This window comes from Nyctereutes procyonoides, unplaced genomic scaffold, assembly GCF_905146905.1.
Source record: "Nyctereutes procyonoides isolate TBG_1078 unplaced genomic scaffold, NYPRO_anot_genome, whole genome shotgun sequence".
NCBI lineage: Eukaryota > Metazoa > Chordata > Mammalia > Carnivora > Canidae > Nyctereutes > Nyctereutes procyonoides.
The window spans coordinates 6,494,516-6,518,733 of record NW_026575128.1 but is presented as its reverse complement, the minus strand read 5'-3'; the positions used below and the strand labels follow the sequence as shown (position 1 = coordinate 6,518,733).

The 24,218-nt window shown below is 47.0% G+C and overlaps 1 protein-coding gene across 1 annotated transcript in view; it reads right to left on the bottom strand.

The window, feature by feature from the left end:
- Positions 1-8,147: 8,147 nt before the first annotated feature.
- Positions 8,148-24,218, bottom strand: part of CLSPN (claspin) — a 29,987-nt gene continuing 13,916 nt past the window's right edge. The window contains exons 10-25 of the mRNA XM_055342150.1: positions 21,492-21,745; positions 20,344-20,519; positions 19,948-20,012; positions 19,147-19,346; positions 18,662-18,816; positions 17,486-17,712; positions 16,814-16,925; positions 14,563-14,638; positions 14,236-14,339; positions 12,056-12,220; positions 11,843-11,964; positions 11,472-11,599; positions 11,044-11,146; positions 10,403-10,485; positions 9,985-10,146; positions 8,148-9,490 (exon numbers count right to left, since the gene is read on the bottom strand). Coding sequence (XP_055198125.1) covers positions 9,380-9,490; positions 9,985-10,146; positions 10,403-10,485; positions 11,044-11,146; positions 11,472-11,599; positions 11,843-11,964; positions 12,056-12,220; positions 14,236-14,339; positions 14,563-14,638; positions 16,814-16,925; positions 17,486-17,712; positions 18,662-18,816; positions 19,147-19,346; positions 19,948-20,012; positions 20,344-20,519; positions 21,492-21,745 — 2,243 coding nt within the window. The 3' untranslated portion in view covers positions 8,148-9,379. The remainder of the gene's footprint in view (positions 9,491-9,984; positions 10,147-10,402; positions 10,486-11,043; positions 11,147-11,471; positions 11,600-11,842; positions 11,965-12,055; positions 12,221-14,235; positions 14,340-14,562; positions 14,639-16,813; positions 16,926-17,485; positions 17,713-18,661; positions 18,817-19,146; positions 19,347-19,947; positions 20,013-20,343; positions 20,520-21,491; positions 21,746-24,218) is intronic.

Sequence of the window (24,218 nt, the reverse complement as noted above, 5' to 3'; positions counted from 1 at the left end):
GCCTCTTGGGAACCCTGCTTCTGCGGGGGGGAGGGGGGCGCGGGGGGCAGCCGGCCGCATCCGAGAGCCCCGCGGCTGTGGGGATTTAATCCCAGAGCCCACGCAGAGGGGGCGAGCTGGAGAGGAGGGGAGGGCTGGGAGCGCTGGGAGGACTGGGTGCGCGCTCCACGCCTCCCAGCAGCTGTGCGGGGCCCTAACCCCGGGCCTCCCCCATTCATCAGCCTCACTGCAGCCGGGTCTCGCAGGGCCTCTGGGGGCGGGGGGCGTGCAGCCACTTAGGCCCCTGCACAAAGGGCCGGGCTGGGTGCGCTGGGCGCCAGCGGCCTGCGGAGGGGAGGGGGCTCAGGATTGGGGAGGGGGGCGGCCGGAAGCGCTCCGCTCCAGCAGCGCTCAATGCGGGAGCCCGAGTTAGGCGTGGGGCAGCGGCAGCTGCATCTCCCCCTCCCCCGCCCCACAATGATTCTTCACGCTGCGGGCACACACCGGAGGACCTGCGGGGGACGTGGCCCCGCTAGTCACTGAGTCGCGGCGCCCGCAGCAGCTCAGAGAGCCCCTCCGACTCCTCGCCCGGTGCTCCCGCCGGACCCCCTCCAACTCCGCGCAGTGCTCCTGCCGGCTCCCCTCTGACTCCTCGCGCAGTGCTCCCTCCAGCTCCTCGAGCAGTGCTCCCTCTGACTCCTCGTGTAGTGCTCCCGCCGGCCCTCCTCTTCCCCGCCTGCCAGCAGGTCCAGGGCCCTGCGACCTCGAGAGGCCTGAGGTTCAGGGGCGTGCTCTTTGAATTGGCTCCACCCAATGTCAGCTGCTCTCCCTCTGAAACCGTCCTGTTCAGGTTTTGTTCAAACCCATTGCACAGGCAGAGAAACTGACGCAGAAAAATAAATAAATAAATAAACAAACAAATAAATAAATAAATAAATAAAGGCGCGCAGCTTGACCGCCGGAGGACTGCCCCAGGGCAAGGGCTGGAGAAGAAGCTGGGCTTGGGGTTCAGCCTGGAGCCAGCTGACCGATGAGGGGCCGCCCTGAAGTCTCACGTGGTGAGCTAAGGGCCACTAACCAAAGGGGTCCTACTTGCTGTCCAAGCTGCTCCCCTTAGCGCCGTCCTCCAGTCACATCTGGCTGACTCCTGGAATGATCTGAGGGAGAAATTGGGGATCAGAGAGAATGAAGACAGCTAAGTAGAGGTGCTAAAACCACTAGGTTAAAAAACGTGTTGGGGGCTCCTGACTCAGGGTAGAGCCCACAACCCTTGATCTTGGGGTCATGCATTCAAGCCCCACGTTGCGGGGGGGGGGTAGATTGTACTTAAAAAAAAAATCTTTAAAAAAAGGGTGGTGGGTTCTGAGAAGCTAAATTGTGCCAAGAATAAATTTGTTTTTGCCTTCTGGCCTCCACACCTCCTGTCGCCAAAGCCAGATCAAAAAAAATCATAATAAATAAAACTAAAAATCAATAATGCTAGCAGAACAGGGAGAAGCAGATTGAAGTGACCATCCTCAGACGGCCCCGGGCCTCCTGGCCCCGAGCTCATAATTACCCTGTCACCCAGAAAACAAATCTATTGTGGGTGTTAAACGTGGAGAGGCGGGGGTCCTGGGTGAGGAGCTGGCCCCACTGGAGGGGAAGGGAGTAGGTGGGAAGACAGGTTGGCCTTGGGTGCTGGGGGGGACGGGGAGGGGGGATGCTAACCAAAAGTAAGGCCTTGAAAGTTTCCGAAAGTTTTTTTCAGACGGGAGGGTAGACACCTTGAGGGAGGTGACGCTGCCTCTTAGGGGACAGTAGTGGTGGGAAAGCAGAGGTCCCCAGCCCTCTCCCAGGCCCACAGGTCGGCCTGCTGTGCTGCCCCCTGGTGGACCCGAGCCACAGCAGCAACCCCTCCAATGCCGGAAACCTTCTGGAAACTCCGGGGAAGTCTGTCCTTTCCCAGGCTGAGGCCTAGGCCGCCAGGACTAGCAGTCCCCAGGGAGCGGACGCTGAGGCGGTTTACAGGCAGGACGCTCGCTGAGAAGTGCCCTGGGGTCAGGGGGGCTCAGTCGCTTGAGTGTCCGACTCTTGATTCCGGCTCAGGTCAGGGTCTCAGGGTTGTGGGATCGAGCCCCACGTGGGGCTCTGTGTCCAGAGCGGAGGCTTCTTGTCCCTCTCCTTATGCTCCTTCCTCCACTCTTCTCTCAAATAAATAACATTTTACAAAGGGGGGGGGGATAACCTGGGTGGCTCAGTGGTTTGGCACCGCCTTTGACCTAGGGTGTGATCCTGGAGACCTGGGATCAAGTCCCAAGTCTGGCTCGCTGCAGGGAGCCTGCTTCTCCCTCTGCCTGTGTCTCTGCCTCTCTCTTTCTGTGTCTCTCAAGAATAAATAAATAAAATCTTTAAAAAAATAAATAAAAAATAAGAGATAGAGAGAGGGCCCTTGGGATCAACATTGGTGGAAGGGCTGGGAAAGAAGCTAAACAGCCATTCAGGGCCCCCCGATAGTCTCGGACAAGCCCTCCGGGAGCTCTGAAGTTGGACGGCCCCTCAGGATGGTCCCAGAAGGAGCAGACAGGGCCAGCCCTTCATCCCCCTGTCAGTGGACGGGAGGCCATGCCGCAAGGGCCCTGACCTCAAGCAAGGGGCTGCAGAGGCGGCACCCCCAGGGGCCGGCCCTGAAGTCTGTCTGCAGACGGTGCTCCCAGAAACTAGGTCAATGAGGTCTTCCTGGAAGGGTGATGGGGCAGCGCACCGCACACAGCACTGATGCTCATTAAAGACATGTTAAATGAGCCGCCGGGTTAGACCGTGCGTCAGGTTCCCGGGCACAGCCTGCGAGTCCATGATTCAAGCAAGTGGCCTTGGGAAACGGTCAAAGGAGCCTTGATGCTCGAGCCCATGGAGCCACTCGCTCAACCAACACTCGTGGGCTTTACGGCGTGCCAGGCCTGGAGGGAGGTGCTTTACCCACGTTTTTCTTATTTAATGCAACTGTGGGGCTACTATGAACTTAGATTATTCACATGAGATCAAGTTGTTCAGTGCCTCCCACGGGGCAATAACACTTTCAAAAACAACACAATGGGGGACGCGTGGGTGGCTCCACGGTTGAGCATCTGCCGTTTGCCCAGGGCTGACCCTGAGGTCCTGGGATTGAGTCCCATGTCGGGCTCCCTCCATCGAGCCTGCTTCTCCCTCTGCCTGCGTCTCTGCCTCTGTGTGTGTGTATCTCATGAATAAATAAAATCTTTAAAAAAATAAATAAACAACACAATGGAACACGTGCTCTTGCTGCTGTCAAAGGTCCTTCAGACCACAAAGGAGTCTTGGCTTTGTTGTGTGTGTGTGTGTGTGTGTGCGCGCGTGCGCGCGCTCGCGCGCGCGCAGAAAGGACTCTGCCTCCAGCCAGATGCTTCCTCCCCCACAGGCAAGAGTCACGCCTCCGTGGCTTCTTGCTCCAATTCCTTTCTTTCTTCTTTTTTTTATTTTTTTTTATTTTTATTTATTTATGATAGTCACAGAGAGAGAGAGAGAGGCAGAGACACAGGCAGAGGGAGAAGCAGGCTCCATGCACCAGGAGCCCGACGTGGGATTCGATCCCGGGTCTCCAGGATCGCGCCCTGGGCCAAAGGCAGGCGCCAAACCGCTGCGCCACCCAGGGATCCCTCTTTCTTCTTTTTTTTAATAGCAGAAATGTTTATTTCTCATTTTTTTTTAAATTTTTTTTAATTTTTTTTTAAATTTATTTATGATAGTCACAGAGAGAGAGAGAGGCAGAGACATAGGCAGAGGGAGAAGCAGGCTCCATGCACCGGGAGCCCGATGTGGGACTCGATTCCGGGTCTCCAGGATCGCGCCCTGGGCCAAAGGCAGGCGCCAAACCTCTGCGCCACCCAGGGATCCCTTCCCTGAGTATTTAAAGAACACTCTTCACCCCCTGCTCTTCGGCCATCGGATCATTAGAAAGTCATGAAAGGATGAGTCCGCCCCTTGATGTCCAATGTCCCCTTGTACATGGTCATCTGGGGATCACTTTGATGGGACGGGTGGCGGAGGTTTCTGCTCCAGAAACTTCTCTGCACCCCGTACCTCTCACTAAGCCGGCTCTGTGGGAGGCGAGGGCTGGAGGGAGAGGGCAAGGCCCTGAGCCTGCTCTCTAACAACCCTCCGCCTTCTGTCCTTGGCCCATCGAGGCTCCCAGCCGCCAACATACACATGTTAGTTTTCTCATTTAGATTCCAGTCGTAAGGAACTTGAAGGAAAAAGAGTTGCGTGTGTGTGTGTGTGAAGGGGGAAGCTTGGATGTCATGGGGCAATCTCTGGGTCTGACCACAGTGTCCTCAATATTTCTCACCCCCCCACACACGCACATGCACGTGCACACACAGGCCTTTCCTCCTGGGCCCCAGAACCTAATTTTTCACATTGGAAAACCCAGATGATTTTTGCCTGGGTCCATCTGGTTTTCCAAATAACCTGTCTTTTTGATAAATAACATAAGTTAAGTTAGACAAGACAGAGAGAGGGGTCGGGCAGTGTGCAGTTTCCCCTTCCATCAGCCTCAGAGAGCAAAACCTTGGCCGTGCCCCCCCCCCCCCCCCCGCCAGGCCTGCCCCAGCGCTTGGCAGCCGTGGAACGGGCCCAGAGGTCCCCTAGGCCGAGCAGGCCCCCCGCCAGCCACGGAGACTGCCCGGCGGGGCCGCTTGTTCCCAAGGAAGGGGGGCCAGGCGCTCCACCCGGGCTGCCCCCATTCCCGGCCACAGCCAGCACCAGGCGCCGATCAATAAGCTGAAAATGAAACCGTTGAGGTGAGAGGAGAGGACCGAGGAGATGGGGACGCGCGACTCAGACGGATGTGGCCCTTCCGGGGACGGAGACTCAAAGGCGACCCAGCCTGCTCGAAGCCAGGCCCGCCCGCTCGGCCCCCAGGCCTGGCCCAGCTGCTTCCAGCCGCAGGCCCGGCCAGGCTGGGGCGGGGGAGCGCCCACTCCACGCGTGCCCCACACCGTACCTCTGATCCCAAGTGCAACCCTGTGAGCCAACCTCCTCCTTTCGCTCAGGGCTCCTTTTGGTGACAAAGTTCAGAGAGTGGCTTCTCCGAGGTCGTGCCACTTGTAGGCTGCAGAACGGGGACGGAAGGCTGCACACCGCTGCCGCTTCTATGTCCAGCCCACCCTGCAGAGCTTCCTCGTGGGCACTTCCGCTCCAAGCTTTTTCCTTCTTTAAAAGATTTTATTTACTCATGAGAGACACACACACAGAGGCAGAGACAGAGGCGGAGGGAGAAGCAGGCTCCCTGCGGGGAGCCCAATGCAGGACTCGATTCTGGGACCCCAGGGTCACACCCTGGGCCGAAGGCAGACGCTCCACCCCTGAGCCACCTGGGCCCCCCAACTCCAAGCTTTTCACCATTAGTTCTTCCAGGCTTCAAATCAATCACTCCTTGCTCAGTAAGTATTTATTGATTCTATGTGCCAGGTATGCTGCTACCTATAGTTTTGTTTTATATTTTTTTAAAAATAAGACTATATTTTCATAATCTTATATTTTTTTATATTTTAAAATATAATTTTATATTTTTATTTTTCTCTATATCCAACATGGGGCTCAAATTCACAACTCTAAGAGCCACATGTTCTATGGACTGAGCCAGCCAGGCACCCCTTTATGGTTTTTTTTTTTTTTTTTTAACAAAACAGATATGGTCAGTGGATCCGCTGACTGCACCAGCCAGGCCCCTCCCAAAGAAGATCACATTTTTTTTTTTAATTTATTTATGATAGTCACACAGAATGAGAGAGAGAGGCAGAGACACAGGCAGAGGGAGAAGCAGGCTCCATGCACCGGGAGCCCGACGTGGGACTCGATCCTGGGTCTCCAGGATCGTGCCCTGGGCCAAAGGCAGGCGCCAAACCGCTGCGCCACCGAGGGATCCCAGAAGATCACATTTTTAAGATGTTTTTAAGATCTCACATTTGAGACACATAGGAGAGTATGCGCCTTTTAAGGAGTTGTTCACAAAGCATGATACAGTTGGGACGGTGGCGACTTCTTACGCTTGTGGAGCAACACTTGACATAATGCATTCATGTTCATTTTCCAACTGAAGCCTCAGAGCAACCCCGAGACAGGCATGAATTACGGTCCTCATTTTATTTTTATTTATTTTTTTAAAGATTTTATTTATTTACTCATGAGAGACAGGGAGAGAGAGAGAGAGAGAGAGAGAGAGAGAGAGAGAGAGAGGCAGAGACACAGGCAGAGGGAGAAGCAGGCTCCATGCAGGGAGCCCGACGTGGGACTTGATCCCAGCTCTCCAGGATCAGGCCCTGGGCCGAAGGTGGCTCCAAACTGCTGAGCCACCCGGGCTGCCCACGGTCCTCATTTTATAGCTATAAATGGAGGCTCGGAAAGGTGTGGTGTTATCTATTCAGTCTTCACTAGGCAACACTACCTTCCAGGCTGCCTATCAAGGAGTGAGTAGAGGGGGCACCTGACTGGCTCAATCGGTACAGCGTGCAACTCTTGATTTTGGGGTTGTAAGTTTGAGCCCCACAGCAGGGCATAGAGAATACTTAAAAATAATATATAAAAAAACCCAAGACAAATGGGTAGACTACAAGGCAGAAACAGAATGGCATCTCAAGTGTGCTATGATCGGATGGTATCATGACACTCCTCCCAGAAACGCGCTCCGCATCCTCAGGCGAACGAGTCTTACGACAGGAAGCTTCAAGAGTTATTAAACACGTATAGGAGATAAAGAGCAAACATGCCCAGTGTGAAGCACGGGAGATTCTCAGAGGGTACAGTTGTGGAGAAGCAGTTGAGATGAGGGATTGCAAGGGAGCTGAGCAGCTTGTCCCCATGGCTGCTTTGATGAACAGAACCTAATGCTTTATGCAACAGGCCGTAGGACGGTTTGTACAACTGTGGACTGAATTAATGAGATCAGAGACCTGTTCGCATGAAGTAAATACACGTGTCCCTACCCTGCGGCGTGGAGCTAGGAGGGGGTGAAAGGGCTGGCACGGAGCGAATCTATCTCACAGGCCACGAGCTCTTACCCCTCCGGGTACATCGGTTCCAAGCTGGCAGAGCTAAGCCCTAGCAGGAGCCGCAGCAGCGGGCCCCGGGGCCTATTTCATCAAAACGCAGCTGAAGCCGATGGCTCAACGTTTTGGGCGCAGGCATCTGGGTCAGGAGGCGACTCTCCATGTCAGTCCTGTTAGCAAGGTCAAGGCTCAGCTTGCTGTCTGACAGCTATACCGGTGAGGGGAAAAGTGACCCAGAGCTCAAGACCCAACTTCTCTTTCTCCAAAGACTGCTTTCTTTCCAGAGCCTAGAGCCTAGGACAGAAACCATTTGTTCCCTGGAATTTCTTTTGCATTGCATTTCTTTTTTTAAAAAGATTTTATTTATGAGAGACAAGAGAGAGAGAGGCAGAGACACAGGCAGAGGGAGAAGTAGGCTCCCTGTGGGGGGCCCGATGTGGACTCAATTCCTGAACCCTGGGGTCACGACCCGAGCCAAAGGCAGCTGCCTAACCGCTGAGCCACCGAGGCGCCCCCCTCGCACTGCTTTTCTTATCCTCGATGGTCAATTCCAACCATCTTCTCCCTCTCTCCCCCCAGAAGGGATTTGGGAAAGCAAGAGGGGAGAAATATGTCACCCTCCTTCCCAGTTCTGTGTAGCAAAGGCTGCCCACCTGGTACACCGTTTAGAGGGCTCCGGGGGAGGGGCGAAGCCCTTACCTTGGACCCAAGGCTGCTGATCAAAGAGCTCTGACAACAGGTACCGTTCATGTAAACTTCCCGCTGAGAGGCCAGGGAGGGACAACTGCAGCAGGAGGCTTCCCTGGGGGGGGGGGGGTGTGCAACCTGAACATGAGGCTCCTCAACGTCAGACAGGCAATGACCTAAGAACGACCACCTGATCTGGACGGCAAACCCTGCCTTCAGGCCTGGAGATGTATTGAAACACTACATATAGGGGATCCCTGGGTGGCGCAGCGGTTTGGCGCCTGCCTTTGGCCCAGGGCGCGATCCTGGAGACCCGGGATCGAATCTCACATCGGGCTCCCGGTGCTTGGAGCCTGCTTCTCCCTCTACCTATGTCTCTGCCTCTCTCTCTCTGTGACTATCATTAAAAAAAAAAAAAAAAAAAAAAAAACTACATACATATTAAAACATCTTTATATACATTTTCCCCTTTCCAAGATTACAAATATACAAATCCAAAGCATCTTGTGTATTAGAAACAATTGTAGAGAACCTACACCCTAACTGCAGCAATTACACTGGCATTCCCCGTCTGCCAATAAAAAGTTGGCATGATTCGCCCAATTTCTCAAGTCCAGCTCCTGACGGCAAAACCACAGGATTCACATGGAACGTGTTTCCAAAGCAGCAGTGACACTCCGTTTGGGGCGTGGGGGGATGGAATCGGTCTAGAATTCTGAAAGCTTCATGATTGTTTGGAGAAAACGGGGACTGAGGGCAATTCTCTTCAACAATGTTTTGATCATCAACTCAATAGTGGTCTTCTTTCTAAATAAGTCATGAAGTATTGTGCTCGGACTGGTCAGGGCAATAGACCCAGGTGAATGCAATAAATAATGGTTATATTTCTGTCAGGAGAAGGGAGTCCTTGAGCAACACTGCTGCAGTGAAAATTTAGTTCCAGAAGAGAGCTCTCCCTGCCCCATGGAATATGTACTTTGGACAGGCACCGGTGGGTGTAAACCCTTGTCTTCATCCTCATCTTCCAGAAAATCCGGGCCACGGTCTTTCTGCCTTGAGTACCAACGTGAGCCCTTACTCTCCGGGAAGCAAAGGTCAACCGGCAAGCTGCGTCTGCCTTGGCAATAGGGAAACAGAAGGGGCAAGACAAATATAACGGCCTGTCTCTTGGTTCCGAGGTCCTCCAAGACACTCTCTTCCACAGAGTCCAGGTCATCGTGGGGCACATCTTCGGGTGTGAAGGATTCATTCCGGTATCGACATCCCTTGGGTTCTCTCATTTCCATAACGCCACACTTTTTCCTCCTCCTCCTCCTCCAACCACCCCTTTCACAAAAAGTCTATCAATCCAGGAGGCTGCTAGGATAAAATGTCAAATATATAACGGAGGACGTGAGCCTTCATTTAAGCATCTGTGCATTGATTTTGTAAACGCTGCAGAATTAAGGTTAGTGGCCAACCCAGGAAATAATACTAGGAAAGGAAAAAGATGTCCAGAGCCATGCAGTGGGAAGAGCTGGATGGAATCTCTGTCCGTAACCTTAATGCGCGGACTATAAAGGAAGGGGAGGAGGGGAGATCAATCATCCCCACGGACATCGATTCCAGCCTTCAACACTACAAACTTCTCAAAGTAGTCTCAACAGGTGCCAGCACCCTCGACGATGTTAACTTTCCAAGTATCTGAAGATGCTTTGCTTCAATCCTGAAGTGCTATCATCTGTCTTGAGGCGCTTAGGTGAAGAGGATGTCTTTAAAGATGGACCCCTTCTCCTTACCTGGAAAGCAGAGAAAGAGTCAGGACCAGCTCAAGACTCCCACACAAGTACTTAGGTTCAGTTAGCTCTTAAGGCACTCATAGTCAAATCACGGACATTTAGGAAAAAAAGAAATACGAACTTTTTAGGAAGCTTTCAACGCTGATGACCTCCTGGGGGTAGCAGTCCTCTTATATTTTATTGGGGAGTGCAAGAGTGAACACCACACCCTAAGCCTTTAAGCCAGAATCCTCTATCTATCTAATTTTTTTAAGATTTTATTTATTTATTCATGAGAGACACAGAGAGAGAGAGACAGAGACAGAGGGATAAACAGTCTCCATGAAGGGAACCCGATGTGGGACTTGATCCCAGGATGGCAGGATCACACCCTGAGCCAAAGACACACACTCAATCGCTGAGCCACCCAGGTGTCCCTAATTTTTTTTTTTTTTTTTGAAAATCAATCCATCAATCTTGCTGGGGACGGCCACATCAGTTCTCAAATTCCCTACCTGAGGTTTAGACGGTTCCTTCACTGCCTCAGCCTTGACAGGAGAAAGTGTATGAAAGACAAAGTTTCTTAAATTTCGAGGTGCATTGGGGTTCGGGTCAGAGAGGGCAGCCAGTTTCTGAAGCACAGCTTTGGGCTGGTTTAGCAGGGAGCCTGTTTTCAGCTGAAGAGAGAAGAGTCATCAAATCCCAAGTGCCAAGGGAAGAATGAGAAGTCCGTCCCTCCCTGGCACCCCCAGATCCTGAGGGGACATATTCCTGCCCCACTCAAGCAGAAAGCAATAGCAGGTGCCCTTGACACCTACTGTCTCCTGTAGCCGCCTCCTCCCCCTAACGACAAAGTAACTCCTCCCTTAGCCTGACCTGGGCCGATGTAACCTCGCAGATCCTGACATCAGGCTATCCATGTCCCCAACCAACCTGGTGGGCACTCTCTGGCCTGATGGCTTCAAAGGGATTTCTGAGTAAAGACTTTGGTTCTTGAATAACCACGGTGCGATTGGCTGAAAAGACAAGAAAGGGAGGTTTGTTCTGGGCAGAGCTGGATAGAATTACCTTTAAATCTAACAAGCTAAGAAGCCTCTAACTAAACCAATAAACTAAGGCTTAAGAACCCGGATTATTTTATCATGGTGACTTGAAACTCTTGTAAGGAGTGGCAGGAAGATAGACAACCAGCTTGAATGTTGACCATTAACAGTAGTAAGCAAAAGCAAGCGTGGTAGGCTGAACACAGATGGTGTCTAAGAGCCCCATTCTGGAATTAGCGCCGGGTTCAATGTCCAGCTCTAACACAGTCTTGGGCAACCAAATAAAGAAGCTAAAATTCCTACTCTGAGTTGCCTTAGAACCATCTACGTCTACTCACAAGTACAACGTCCACTGCCCAAAAGTCTAACATCCAAGAACACTGTCCTTTCCCATCTCGGAGGGGCCTCTTTAGCACAATATGAGACCAAGGCCCCGGCCTACAGGGCAACAGTCCCTGAGGCTGGAGTCACTTCCAAGGCTCCTGCATGAACCATCCAGGGGACTGGGCCCGGAGGAGGACGAGAGCTCACCATTTTTCTGTAGTGCTTTGGCTGTAACTTTCTTGGCCAGCATCATAAACTGACTGTCTTCTCCGATGTCTTCCTCTTCAGCTGCAATTTTCCCCTGCTCTGCCTGAAAATAAAAATCAGACCGCATTAACATCAGTCTACTGCGCCCCCAAATGGTTAGCATGGCCTGGGTTGTAAAGCTAAGGTACCTGGGATAGCCTTGGTTTTCCCTTCTGCAACCTTTGTTGCTACAGACCAAAAAAAAAAGGATCTTGGACAAACAAACATGAATTGAACTGCCCGTCGTAATCTTCTCAGAACACAAAAGAAAATTCAAGGATTAAAAGGGACAGCAATATGCTGCCCAGGATCTTGAGACTATCCTGACAGGTGAGGTGAGTGGGTCCCCTCCTCCTCAGCAGCCAGGAACACAAAAGAGGACTTCCTACCTGGTCCCGAAGCCACTGTTCTCGTTCAATTCGCTCCTTCCTCCAACGGGCTTCCGTTTCATCAAGCTGCTCTTCCATCTGATCATCATCAGAGTCTCTGTGGAACAAGTCCATCTGGGAAGCATCATCTAAAGCAAAGAGTCAAGGCCATGAGCATTCTGCAATCTCCTAGGAGAAGGCGCTCGGACAGACGCAAGGGACTCATCATTCATCACACACCGACACAAGCTTTTCCGTTCACTAACATAAAGTCACAGTTACAGCCAGGTCCTCCTCAGTAGCCTGCTGCAGTTTGGATTTCCACTCGTCGTCTTAGACGGGACACACACGTACAACGTACCATCTGTTTCTGAAAGCAATGACCAAGATACCTATGTTTTTCCATCGGAATTTCCTCATTCGGCCAGGACCGTCACTGTGCAGATCCCCATCGGCGAGGTACCTCTCTTGGTATAAACGTAGCTGTCGCTTATCATCATCCAACATCGTTTTCCTGCAGGAAAGATACAGGGTTCAAAGCCAGGACCACTCTGGCTGGTTTTGGAAACGTCCCATCACTCAGAAGGGCCTGCTGGGATACTGACATGTGTATTTTCTTGATTTGATTCTGTAGCTCCTCATCAGAAGGGAGTACTTCATCAATTTCGTCCTGTTCATATTCGTCGATATCTTCCCCATCATACTCATCTTCACTTCCCACATCACTCCCCGACACCTCTGCCTCATCCTCCAGGTACTTCTTCAATCTCCTAGGAAAGAATTTTGAAGATTAGAAACGCAACAATGAATACAGACACAGACTATGGATGCAGTGAGAAAAGCAGAACACGGAGCCACTTAAATTTTAATGATACACTTCGGTAATACTTAAAGTCTATCATTTAGTACACACCGTATGCCAATACCTATGCTTCCCAGGCTTCATGGCATTATCTCAGGAGGGAGGACTATTATTTCCCTTCAATTTACAGTTGAATGACAGAGACTCAGAGAGTAAATAAATGACCCAAAGTCACACAGCTAGGAGGTCAATTAGGTTCTCTAAAGTCAGAACTCTCAATCTCCTCTGTACATCTGGGACATACCTGCTGGAAGGTTCAGATTATTTTGTTCCGTATTTAAGCTCACCAGGATCAGGAGACAGGTTAGAGATGGTATGGTAATGGAAGGTAATAGCCTGGGATTTCTTAGCAGCTGCCAAGTCTTGACCCTCAAGTTAGAGGCACACCTGAGGCTCAGAGTAACTGGTAGGTAAAACCACTACTTCCTAAGTTTTTGTGACCTCAGTTCCTACTGAGAACAAATCTGCTGTCACTTTGGGTTCAAAGTCCTGTCATCTATCATCACAAGTGGCAAAAGTTTGATGGCTTTCTGAAGGATGATTTTTATCAAAGACTTACATTATTTTTTAAAAAGCTGAGTTCCTCTAAATGCTAGGGATCCCAGGGAGTTCCTTCGAGGGCTAAAAGCCACTGAATTCTCTAATCTTCTCATTTACCCACTTGGAACAGCACAATTTTAGCTGTCATTCTTTCTAAGATTTCTTTTGGACAAAGGATTCTCCAGTTAAGTAAGGTTTAAGAACCACTACCTTAGAAAAATCTATAGATGACCCCAAGCTGTAAGAGACAGTTAATTTGACAGGTGACAGATTAGAACCCCAAACTGATCCTAATAGAATGGAATGACAGGCTAGAAACAATAATATAAAGCTAGTAGGGATCAATATGATGTCCTATATGTGAATTCCAAAAGTCATCCGTGTACAATATAATAATGAATACCTATTAAAATGGTCTTTATGAAACTTTTAATATCATGGGAAAATCATTATGGATATGCCAAGTGGGAAAAAAGCAAGACGCAAAAATATACATACGAAAAAAAATTGCACAGATCTCAACTATATGAAAACATATGCATAAAAGTGGTTATGGAGCAATCTACCATCCAAAGTTTCATTAGATACTTGGATGGTGAACACAGATGACTTTTTATTTGTAGCTTTGTCTTCTTTTAAATATTCTAAAATAAGTGGTTTACTTTCATGAGCAGAACAAAACATTAAAAAGGAATAAACGGGAGGTCATCTGCCTAAGACTAGGATGAGGGAAAACCTGAAATGACAGTAATCCATAGGAAAAAAGACCCTATTCCTTAAAAAAGGAATTTTTTTTTTTAAATTTTATGATAGTCACAGAGAGAGAGAGAGAGAGAGGCAGAGACATAGGCAGAGGGAGAAGCAGGCTCCATGCACCGGAAGCCCGATGTGGGATTCGATCTCGGGTCTCCAGGATCGCGCCCTGGGCCAAAGGCAGGCGCCAAACCGCTGCGCCACCCAGGGATCCCCAAAAAAGGAATTTTCATTGTCTACTAACTCCTCAAAATCTACAGCGACTCAGTTCTTAGGATCCCTGGTTACTTGACGAGTAGTATGCATCCAGAACAAGGACGTGGTTGTACCACCGTATACAGCAGGAGGTGGACCACACCTGAGGATGAAGAGAATATCTGGTACGTGAGGAGTCAGGAAGCAACGCCGTGTGAGAAATAGCTGAAGGAACCAGAGATATTTAATACAGAACTCACCTAAGGAGTATATAACCATTTTTGAACGCTCAAGAGATACCACATGAAGGGGTGTATTGGATTTGTGTTGACCACGAAAAGCAACAGAACCGGCAGACTGAGGTAAACGGTGGCAAGCTACAACTCAACTGTGAGAACTTTCTCCAGCAATGGGAGGAATGGACATAACACCTACATTTGCCTTCTCAACTTCTCGGACTGCTTCAGGACCTCTTCCTCGTCGTCATCTTCAGGGTCTTCCAATGCCAGATCTTCGTTATCAGAGTTACTGGGTTCATCCTGAAAAATCAGGGAGTATCACACACAAAGTTAAGCTGAACAAAATGTGTCCTCAACTAAGACAGGATTTATGAACTTCTGCCCAAACATCTCAATCTAGGAAATGGCTTCTGATAACATGCCAAACTTAGAATCCTTGCCCACTCAGATTAGGAAAAAGACAGGACGGCAGCAGCAGTACCTGGAGTTCAGTTAGGATTACTTTGTTCCCTTCAAGACTCACCTCATCGCTATCCAACTCATTATCTTTTGGAACAAGCCGAAAGTCTCCAAATTCCTCCTCTTCACCTTCTTCTTCCCTAAAGTACAAATCAAACCAATAGGTTGCTGAAACAAACTATGGGGAGTCAGCCAACTTACAAATTGAAAATATTTTACTAGCACCAACCATCTCTTCAAGAGATAGGAAACAAGAGACCTTGCCTTTAGAAAAAAATTGTGATAAAATATACATAACACAATCATGTTGTGCAGCCAACCTCCAGAACTCTTCTCATCTTGCAAAACTTTTTATTATTTATTATTTATTTTTTTAAGGCAGGGAGGGGCAGAGAGAGCATCTTAAGTACGCTCCATGCCCAGTGTGGAGCCCAACATAGGGCTTGATCTCACAACCCTGAAATCATGACTTGAGCTGAAATCAAGAGTCAGATACTTAACTGACTGAGCCACCCAGGTGCCCCAAAACTCTATACCCTTTATTTTTTATTTTTAAAAATATTTTATTTATTTATTCATGAGAGACACAGAGAGAGAGAGAGAGAGGCAGAGACACAGGCAGAGGGAGAAGCAGGATCCACGCAGGGAGCCCGATGCGGGACCTGATCCCGGTCTCCAGGATCACACCCCGGGCTGAAGCCGGCGCTAAATCGCTGGGCCACCGGGGCTGCCCAACTCTATACCCTTTAAACAATTCCCCACTTTTCCTTCCCCTCAGCTCCTGACAACTACCCTTCTACTTTCTCTATGAATTTGACTACTCTCAGTACCTCATCTAAGTGGAATCCTACAGTATTTGTATTTTGAGGACTGGCTTATTTCACCGAGCATAATGTCCTCAAGGCTCATCCATGTTGTTGCATGTGCCAGAATTTTGTTCCTTTCTAAGGCTGAATAATCCATTTGTGCGTGTGTGTGTCCACCATATTTTGTTTATCTACTTGGGATGCTTCCACCTTTTGATTATTATGAATCATGCTACTATGAACATGGGTTTACAAATATCTGAGACTCTGTTATCACTTCTTTTGTGAATATGCTTGAATCATATCATATTCTGTTTTTAATTTTTTGAGGAACTGCCATTACGATTTCTAGAGAAGCTTCCCACCAACAGTGGATAAGGGTTCCAATTTCTCCATATCCTCACAAAAACTTATTATTTTGTGTTTTTGTGGGTTTTAAAAAATTTTTTATGGTAGCCATCCTAATGGGTATGAGGTAGTATCTTACTGTGGTTTTGATTTGCATTTCCCTTGAACACTTTCATGTGCTTATTCTTTCCCTTAAAAGAGATAGAGAGATAGAGAGAGAGAGAGAGAGAGAGAGAGAGAGAGAGAGAGAAATGTTGTGTTTAATGGTGAAGCTTAGCACACTTTTAGCACCATATATGGCTTGAAGTTGAAGCAGCAGGGACAGGTAGGCGACTCCCATTAAGTCTCACATGGCAAAGAGGATGAGGAAGGCAACCAGCACACAGAAGAGCCCCGTGTCCTCAGGTCAAAGCCCAGAACGGCAGAGAAGAGCTGCTGCTTGAGACGGGTTCCTGGCACAGCCAATGATCAGGACGCCAAACACTATTCCAATGCCAGCCCCTGAACCAGCCACACCAATAAATGTGGCTGCTATGGCAATATCCCAGGAGACGACACTGGTCTGGAACTCCATCGGGCTACCTGGAGTTGGGGAGTTGCTCTAGGATGGCTGTGTAGATGGGATCGCTGGCCTACTCAAGGAGGCAGACATAGGCCTGATTGGGCCCCTGGTACAACCTGAGATCAAAGCCAAAGGAATGAGCAGTGCCCAGTGGGCTGCACTGTCTGCCTCCCAGCTTTAGCTCTAGGTCTCTATTCTTGGCTTTTTTTCCTTTTTCTAAAAGAATTTATTTATTTGAGAGAGAGAGAGAGAGAGAGAGAAAGCATGAGTGGGGGCAGAGGCAGAGGGAGCAGCCTCCCCACTGAGCAGGGAGCCCGACGTGGGGCTCGATCTCAGGACCCTGGGATCATGACAGACCCAAAGTCAGACACTTAACCGACTGAGCCACCGAGGCTCCCCACCTTCTTTCTTTCTTTAACCCTGTTTTCCACCGACTAAAGGAAAGCATTATAATTTCCTTACTTTGCAAACAAGACTCCAACGTATCGCAAGACTCCCAGACAGGATATGAAGCCCCTAAAATGGCTCATTATTGTGGACCTCAGGATTTTATCAGAAGACGAGGTCTTCCTAAGTTCCCTTCAATCACTGAGACTCACCTGTCTGTGGGGAAAGATCCCGAGCAAAGAGCAAGTGCTTCTTCCATGGGATCACCCAAGCTGCTCTCCTTCTCCAGCTTATTTAACTCTGATGGAGCCAGAGTGGAGGCATCTATATCACAACAAAGAAAAAGATTTGTCACCAAGAAATAACAGCTTTATCCTCTCTCCCCAGCCATCTATAGACACTCCAGCTCAATACAGTTCTAAGGTAAGCTTGCCAAAAAGAGCTTACCATCCATTCATTTCAACAAATCCTTATTTAGTGCTTACTATGTGCCAGGCACCAGGGATACAGTAGTGAGCAAAACAAAAATCCCAGCTCCCACAGAGCTGACATTCTAGCCATCGGGGAGACAGGAACATGCAGATGGAAATAAGTAGGCATTTATAGGAAATTTACTATTACAAGAGCACTCTTTAAGCTCTGCATACATATTAACCATAAATGAGAAATCGCATGGCAAAAACAGAAGCTTAAGTTGACATTTTACCACCTTAAGAAAGCAAAGGCTCTAAACATCAGGAAGCTAAGAATTCAACCTACACACAAGAATATGTCACACCCTTGTTTTCTGTGAACTTTTCACCCAAGGGTAACAGGCTTCTTCTCAAGGACACTGACAAGATATTTGGTTGTGGCGAGCCTGACACTCTCTGTTGGCTATTTACCCTGAGAAGTGAATTTTCCTGAACAAAGATTCAGAAGTTCCTCCAGGTTTTCTTTCTTGTCATTCTTCCTGGGCAGAGTCTTTTCAGTTTGAGATGTGAACTTTCCAGTACATAAATCCAGTAGCTCATCCATGTTAGCATCCATGGCATTCTCATCCATACTGGCCAATGGCAATCCAGGCTTCAAAGCTTGGTACTGATTTCTGTGGTTTCTAACATTTAAGAACCTACAAATGCAATGAAGAATATAAGAAATTCTCTAGGAGAAACAACAAAGTAGTGGCTAAAACATTTTAAAGAGTTTTTTTTTTTCTTTTTTTTAAGAAAGAGTGGGGGAAGGGGCAGAGGGAGGAGAGAGAAAATCTTAGGCAGGCTCCACACCCAAGACAGAGCCAAAGGCAGGGCTCTATCTCATGACCCTGACATCATGACCTGAGACAAAACCAAGAGTTGGACATTTAATCGACTGAGACACCCAGGCACTCTGGTATTTCTAATAAAACCAAACTTAAAAGCTGAATCTCAGGGGCACCTGGGTGGTTCAGTTGGTGAGGCGTCTGCCTTCAGCTCTGGTCACGATCTTGGGGTCCTGGGATCGGGCTACTTGCTTGGAGGGGAGTCTGCTTCTCCTTCTCCCTCTGCCCCTCCCCACTGCTCATATTCTCTCCCTCTCTCAAATAAATAAATAAAATCTTAAAAAAAAAAAAAGGCTGAATCTCAAACCAGCAAAGGATCCAAACTGCAGCCTTGTGATAATCTAAAGAGGGACGGAGTTTAATAAAAAAATAAGTGCTATTTGAAAGGTAAAGGGCAAAGGATCATTTCTGCTTTCAGACAGTGTCAGTGTTATGGCTGTGCAACGTGCCACGGGTCTGTCAATCCCCAATCCACACAACAAGCCTAACACAGCAGGACAGGTCATCCGATGTCCTTACACGAGCTGTGCATTTCAAGTAAAGCAGAGATCAAAGGATCAGAATGCCAGGAAAGACTATTTACGTTTTACTTTCTGGAGAGCTTTTGTTCAAACTTGCAGAATGTAATCCTAATGGTCTGTACACCTTCTCTTTCTCAGAAGAGAGAGCACAGATGGAGTAACAGAAGCTCACTTTATTTTTAAACAAAATTAAGCAGTACCCAGCACCATCCCACCCACAGAAACATAAAACTACCTACCCATCTGCATCCAACAGTTGGCTCTGAGTGTCATCTTCTAAACAGAACTGGAAGTCTCCTGCTCCTAGGAAAAGTGTCTTAGGCTCTGGGGAGGCGTTATACAGATCCTGGGAATCCTCTATGGGAAGTGAAGGCTCAGACAGCTTTCCTGAACTCTGGCACCAAAACAAAACCAAACAAAAACAAAACATTTTATAATTGTCATTCACTGTCATGACAACAACAGAAGTTGCTATTTCCAAGATTTTATCTACTCTCAGGCAATTGCAGCTGAGGAGGACAATGCATAGCCAAGAGAAGGATAAAGAAAAATATCTTCAGGAAAGTAAGAACACTGGATGAGGCTTGTTTTTAATACACAAAGGGGGTGGTTTCTTTAAACTGAGCACACATAACGTGGTGGGAGTTGGTTGGCTCAGATGCATTTTATTTAGCAGTGTGGGAAGTAAAAGGGGGAGGAGATTAGAAGACCATTACCATCTTACCTTCGAAGCTGAGCTGACCAAACTGGCTCGAAATAGCCCAGGGGAGGGAGATCTGAATCCTCCCACTGCAGGGAAAAAACTGGTCCCACGGCCTGTCTGTCTGTTGCAAGGCTGATAGGATGGAATCGTGGAGCCAATCAGCTCAAAGCTGCTATTGTGGCTGCTTTCCTTTGTTAGCAACGAGCATGAATCATCTTCATCTAAAGAAAGAGAAATAACTTTTAAGTGTATGATTCCAGAAATAAGGTGGATCTGTTTAGGAAAAAGAATGGAGAATGCAACTGTCAGGTAACATTCATAGGCAAACCCCTCAAGTTATGTGTCTAAAACATGAAGTTGAAGGTAAATTACAGTAGCAAGAGAGCATTATACAGTCAGGGTTTATCATTCTGAGCTACGTGACACCTGAAAGTTCCCAACTTTCTCTCACCCTGCCTAATGCCTATGATCACTCTCCCCATCATCCAATCATGTCTACATCTTCTTTTTATCTACTGTAACATAAATGTTCTCACGGCTCAGTTAATCAACACACACTACTAAGGACATATTATATGTCCATGTTTAACTGTGAAGAAACGCAATACAAAATTTCAACACCAGACCCGAGAAAAATCTTCTAATTTGTTAATTCCTTTCAGAAAAATTTTCTAACTCATAAATTCCTTTCATTGCCACAGGGAAGACGGAGAAAAGTCTCCTGAGTTCAAAAAAACGCAAATCTTATGGAATTGTAGGCCTTCAGTACCAAAGCTAGAGGAGCTAAGAAAAGTCAAGTTCTGCATAAGAGTCATGACTTACCCAGTTTGCTAGACCTTTTGCCTGAGATTTCATCTGTTTCTGATTTTTCTTCATTAGGAAAGTAACTATGAAACAAGAAAGAAAATTGTTTACCTGTTTCTGCTACTTATTTTTTTTTAAAGATTTATTTATTTGAGAGAGAGAGAGAGAAAGAGAGAGAGAATGCACACAAGTGAGGGAAGAGGCAGAGGAAGAGGAAGATTCTCAAACAGAATCTCCACTGAGCCTGGAGCGAGATGTAGGCCTCGATCTCACCACCCATGAAGTCATGACCTGAGCTGCAGTCAAGAGTTGGACGCTTAACTGACTGAGCCACCCAGCCACCCCATGTCTCTGCTTCTTATGAGAGAGCCAAACCCAAGGGAGTCTTATCTTTCCCTTGAGAGAATTACTTACCCCATCTTGGAAGAGTTGTCCTTAAATAGAAGCAAGGTAGAATCAGATGACAGAGGCTTGGGGACAGAGAGGCCAATGGACTTGCTAATGTCACTACTGCCATCACTATTGTCTTTATCCATTTCTTTCTCTTCTTTGGTTTCTATTTCTTCACCACTGAGAAGGAATTCTGCATTCTTCATCAATCACATTGCCCAAAAACAGAAAGTCAAAAAATTTAAAAGCAAATAGGCTGTTAGCCTGACATATAGCTGCTTGGTTACAGTTCACATCTTAAAGCTCAAACGGTAGACCTGAAGGAAGCTTGGTGTAATCATTGTCAGTAACATAATTTTCCCTGACACTCCAGGAGCTCTTTTGTACTTATTTTACCTTTTACCCTCCTCAAATTGCTAAGAGATTGTGAAAGAAGACTGGGTTATCACTTTACCAAGGCAATGAGAGGTTAAACAAGTAGCCTGAGATTGCAGGACAACTAGTGGCCTCAGACCAAAAACAGGCTGTGACATGCTGCCCAGTTCAGCCCCTGCTTTCTTGCTATACCCAGGGATAAACGTGAACCAACTCTTACAGTGACTGCAGAGTTCCAACAAAGGGGCTTTTCTGTTTCATTATTATTATTTGTTTTTCTTGGTGGCTTTTTTCTTTTTATTAATACCCCAAACCCTACCATTATCTATCTTACCTAGGCAGAAAACAACACGATGGAACAAGGGCAAGAGGCCCTTTTACAAATACCCTTCTCAGTGAAAAAAGAAAGAGACTCAGGAAGGTCTCAGCCTGCCTGAGAACTTATTCCAGACCTCAACCTGACCTAGGTTAAGACTGCTGTTCATTCTGAATAGAGAAAACTACATAAACAACGAAGATAAAAGTATCTATTAATATAAAGCCACTTCCATTTTAGCCTTAGATTTCAATAAGTAGACTAACAGAGCCAAAGGTAGGGCTCCGTGAACTGCAGGTAGCCAAAGGTGCTGACGGAACTGAATGCATTTGGACTTTGGTACATATGAGCTAGTTACGCAATCTCTGCCCCTGAAATCTCCTACACAATTGAACATACTTACTTTACTCTCATTCAAATCTGATTTTCTCTTTCCCTTATCTACCTTGACCAAGTAACAAAATTAAATAATTGTCAGAACCTCCTGATTGCCTTCTTCCTCCTCTTCTTCCTCTAAATCTCCCTCTTCCTCCTTTTCTTCCTCTAAATCTCCATCTTCCTCCTCTTCTCCATCTTCCTCCGATTCATCCGTCATTTCTTCCTCCTCCTCCTCCTCTTCTTCAAATCCATCCTCATTATCTAATTTAAATAAGGCTTGGCGCTTTTGGCGTTCCTCATGCCTACGGAGTTTCATCGCTTCCTGCAGTTTGGCTTTCAGCACCTGAAGCTTTTCACCTGAACAAAAATATGAAGAAACACGTCAGACATAATGACCGATTACCTACTGCAATCATGGAAGTGTGCATTTCAGGGAACTCCAGAAGTGTTGCAGTCACATCTTCAAAGGAAAAATCAGAGACCTTAGTACTCTAAGCTTTTGTTATCTTAACAAATAAGATTATGAACTAAAGTGTAAAAGAGAACTTCCATAGTGATGTCCTACACCCTGGGTCAATAAACTGTACAGAAATTATAAAGTTATTAAAGAAGGCAAAAAAGGGGAGGAAGAGTAGGACTCTGAAAATCTCTGGCTCAGAAGCCATGAAGGACAACACTGATAAACTTGCCTATATTAAAGAAAAGAAGAAACAATTCGAGAGTAAAATGGGCAAAGGTTATGTTCAAAGAAGAAACGAGCATATGTGGTTAATAAACAAAAGTAATGCTTAACCTCATTTCTTTCTTAAGATTTTATTTTTAAGTAATCTTTATACCCAACATGGCACTTGAACTCACAACTGCAAGATCAAGAGTCACATGTTTCACCAACTGAGCCAGTTGGGCATCCCTCACTTCAGTTCTAATTAAAGAGATACAAATCAAAATAAGAGATCGCATTTTTTACATATCTGGCAAAAATTAGGTTTGATAATATCTCTTACTAAGAGGAAACTGGAACTCTTTTACACTGTGATTCAGCGGGTAAGTTGGTGCAGCTATTTTGGAGGACAAAGGGATGCTATCTATCAAAATCTGACTCAATGATTCCACTGTAAGTAACTCTGCATCCACTACACCAATGTGTACCTGATACTGAGGTGCAACACTGTATGAAATGCCAAACACTGGAATAAACAAGATGCCCAGTAACAGCAGTATGGTCAAACAAATCCTGTTACAGTAGCACAGGGGAATATTATGCGGCTATTTTTAAAAAACCCTCAAAAGCAAAATAATGTGTATCTGAGCTCTGAAGTTAGGTACTATGGATGAGGCTGCTGGTTCTACTACTTACGAACTGTTTAATCTTGAGCAAGTTGTTTAAATGCTTTGCCTATCAGTTTCCTCATATATAAAATAAAGATACTAATATTATTTACAGTAAAGCACCTAGAGCAGTGCCTGGCGGAGAGTAAGTATCCAATGTCTATCCGTCTGTCTCTCCCTCTCTCTCTCTCTCTCTCTCTCTCTCTCTCACACACACACACACACACACAACGGTGTATGCATATTAATTTTCTTCCTAGGACACAAGAAATTGTTAACAGCTGCCTTTAGGAAGACTTATGTTCCATTTCATACATTTTCCTCAGTGTCTCAATTTTTTCTATGTGACCTATTTATTGTACTTTCAAAGTGGGAGTGGGGACAACAGACATTGTTAAAACAAAAAAGCAGATTAGAAAGCAGAATGCATAATATGATCAATATTATTGTTTGTTTCTAAAAACATATATAGGGCAGCCTGGTGGCTCAGCGGTTTAGCGCTGCCTTTGGCCCAGGGCGTGATCCTGGAGACCCGGGATCGAGTCCCATGTTGGGCTCCCTGCATGGAGCCTGCTTCTCCCTCTGCCTTTATCTCTGCCTCTCTCTTTCTCTCTCTTTCATGAATAAATAAAATCTTTAAAAAATAAAAAAATTTTTAAAAAAACATATATATACATACATGCAAAGAGTTTTTTTTTTTAAAGATCTTATTTATTTATTCATGAGAGACAGAGAGAGAGAGAGAGAGAGGGAGAGAGAGAGGCAGAGACATGGGCAGAGGAGGAAGCAGGCTCCATGTAGGGAGCCTGACGTGGGACTTGATCCCAGGTCTCCACGATCACACACTGGGCCAAAGGCAGGTGCTAAACTGCTGAGCCACCAGGATTTTTTTTTAAGACTTTATTTATTTATTCAAGATAAACAGAGAGGCTGCCTGGGAGCCTGATGTGGGGACTCAATCCCGGGACCCTGGGATCATGACCTGAGTCAAAAGCAGACCCTCAACCACTGAGCCACCCAGGGGCCCTGCAGAAAGAGATTAAAAGGATACACAATAGGGATGCCTGGGTGGCTCAGTCGGTGAAGTGATAGACTCTTGATTTCAGCTCAGGTCATGATCTCACAATCATGGGATCGAGCCCCGTGTGGGGCTCTGTGCTCAGCAGGAAGTCTGCTTGACATTCTCTCTCTTTGTCTCTGCCCCTCCCGCTGCTTGCATCCATGCTCTCTCTCAAATAAACAAATAAATAAAATTTAAAAAAAAAAGGATACATAATTATAGGTGTCCGTGATAGAGGATAGTAGAGTTTTTTCTTTATTCTTTCTTTGTATTTTCTACAATGTTTATAGTTTTTTATCTTTTAATTAATTTTTAAAAATTATTTATTTTTATTTTTTTTAAACAATCTTATTTATTTGAGAGAGATAGAGCAGGGAGCCCGATGAGGGATTTGTTCCCAGGACCCCAGGATCATGACCTGAGCTGAAGGCAGACGCTCAA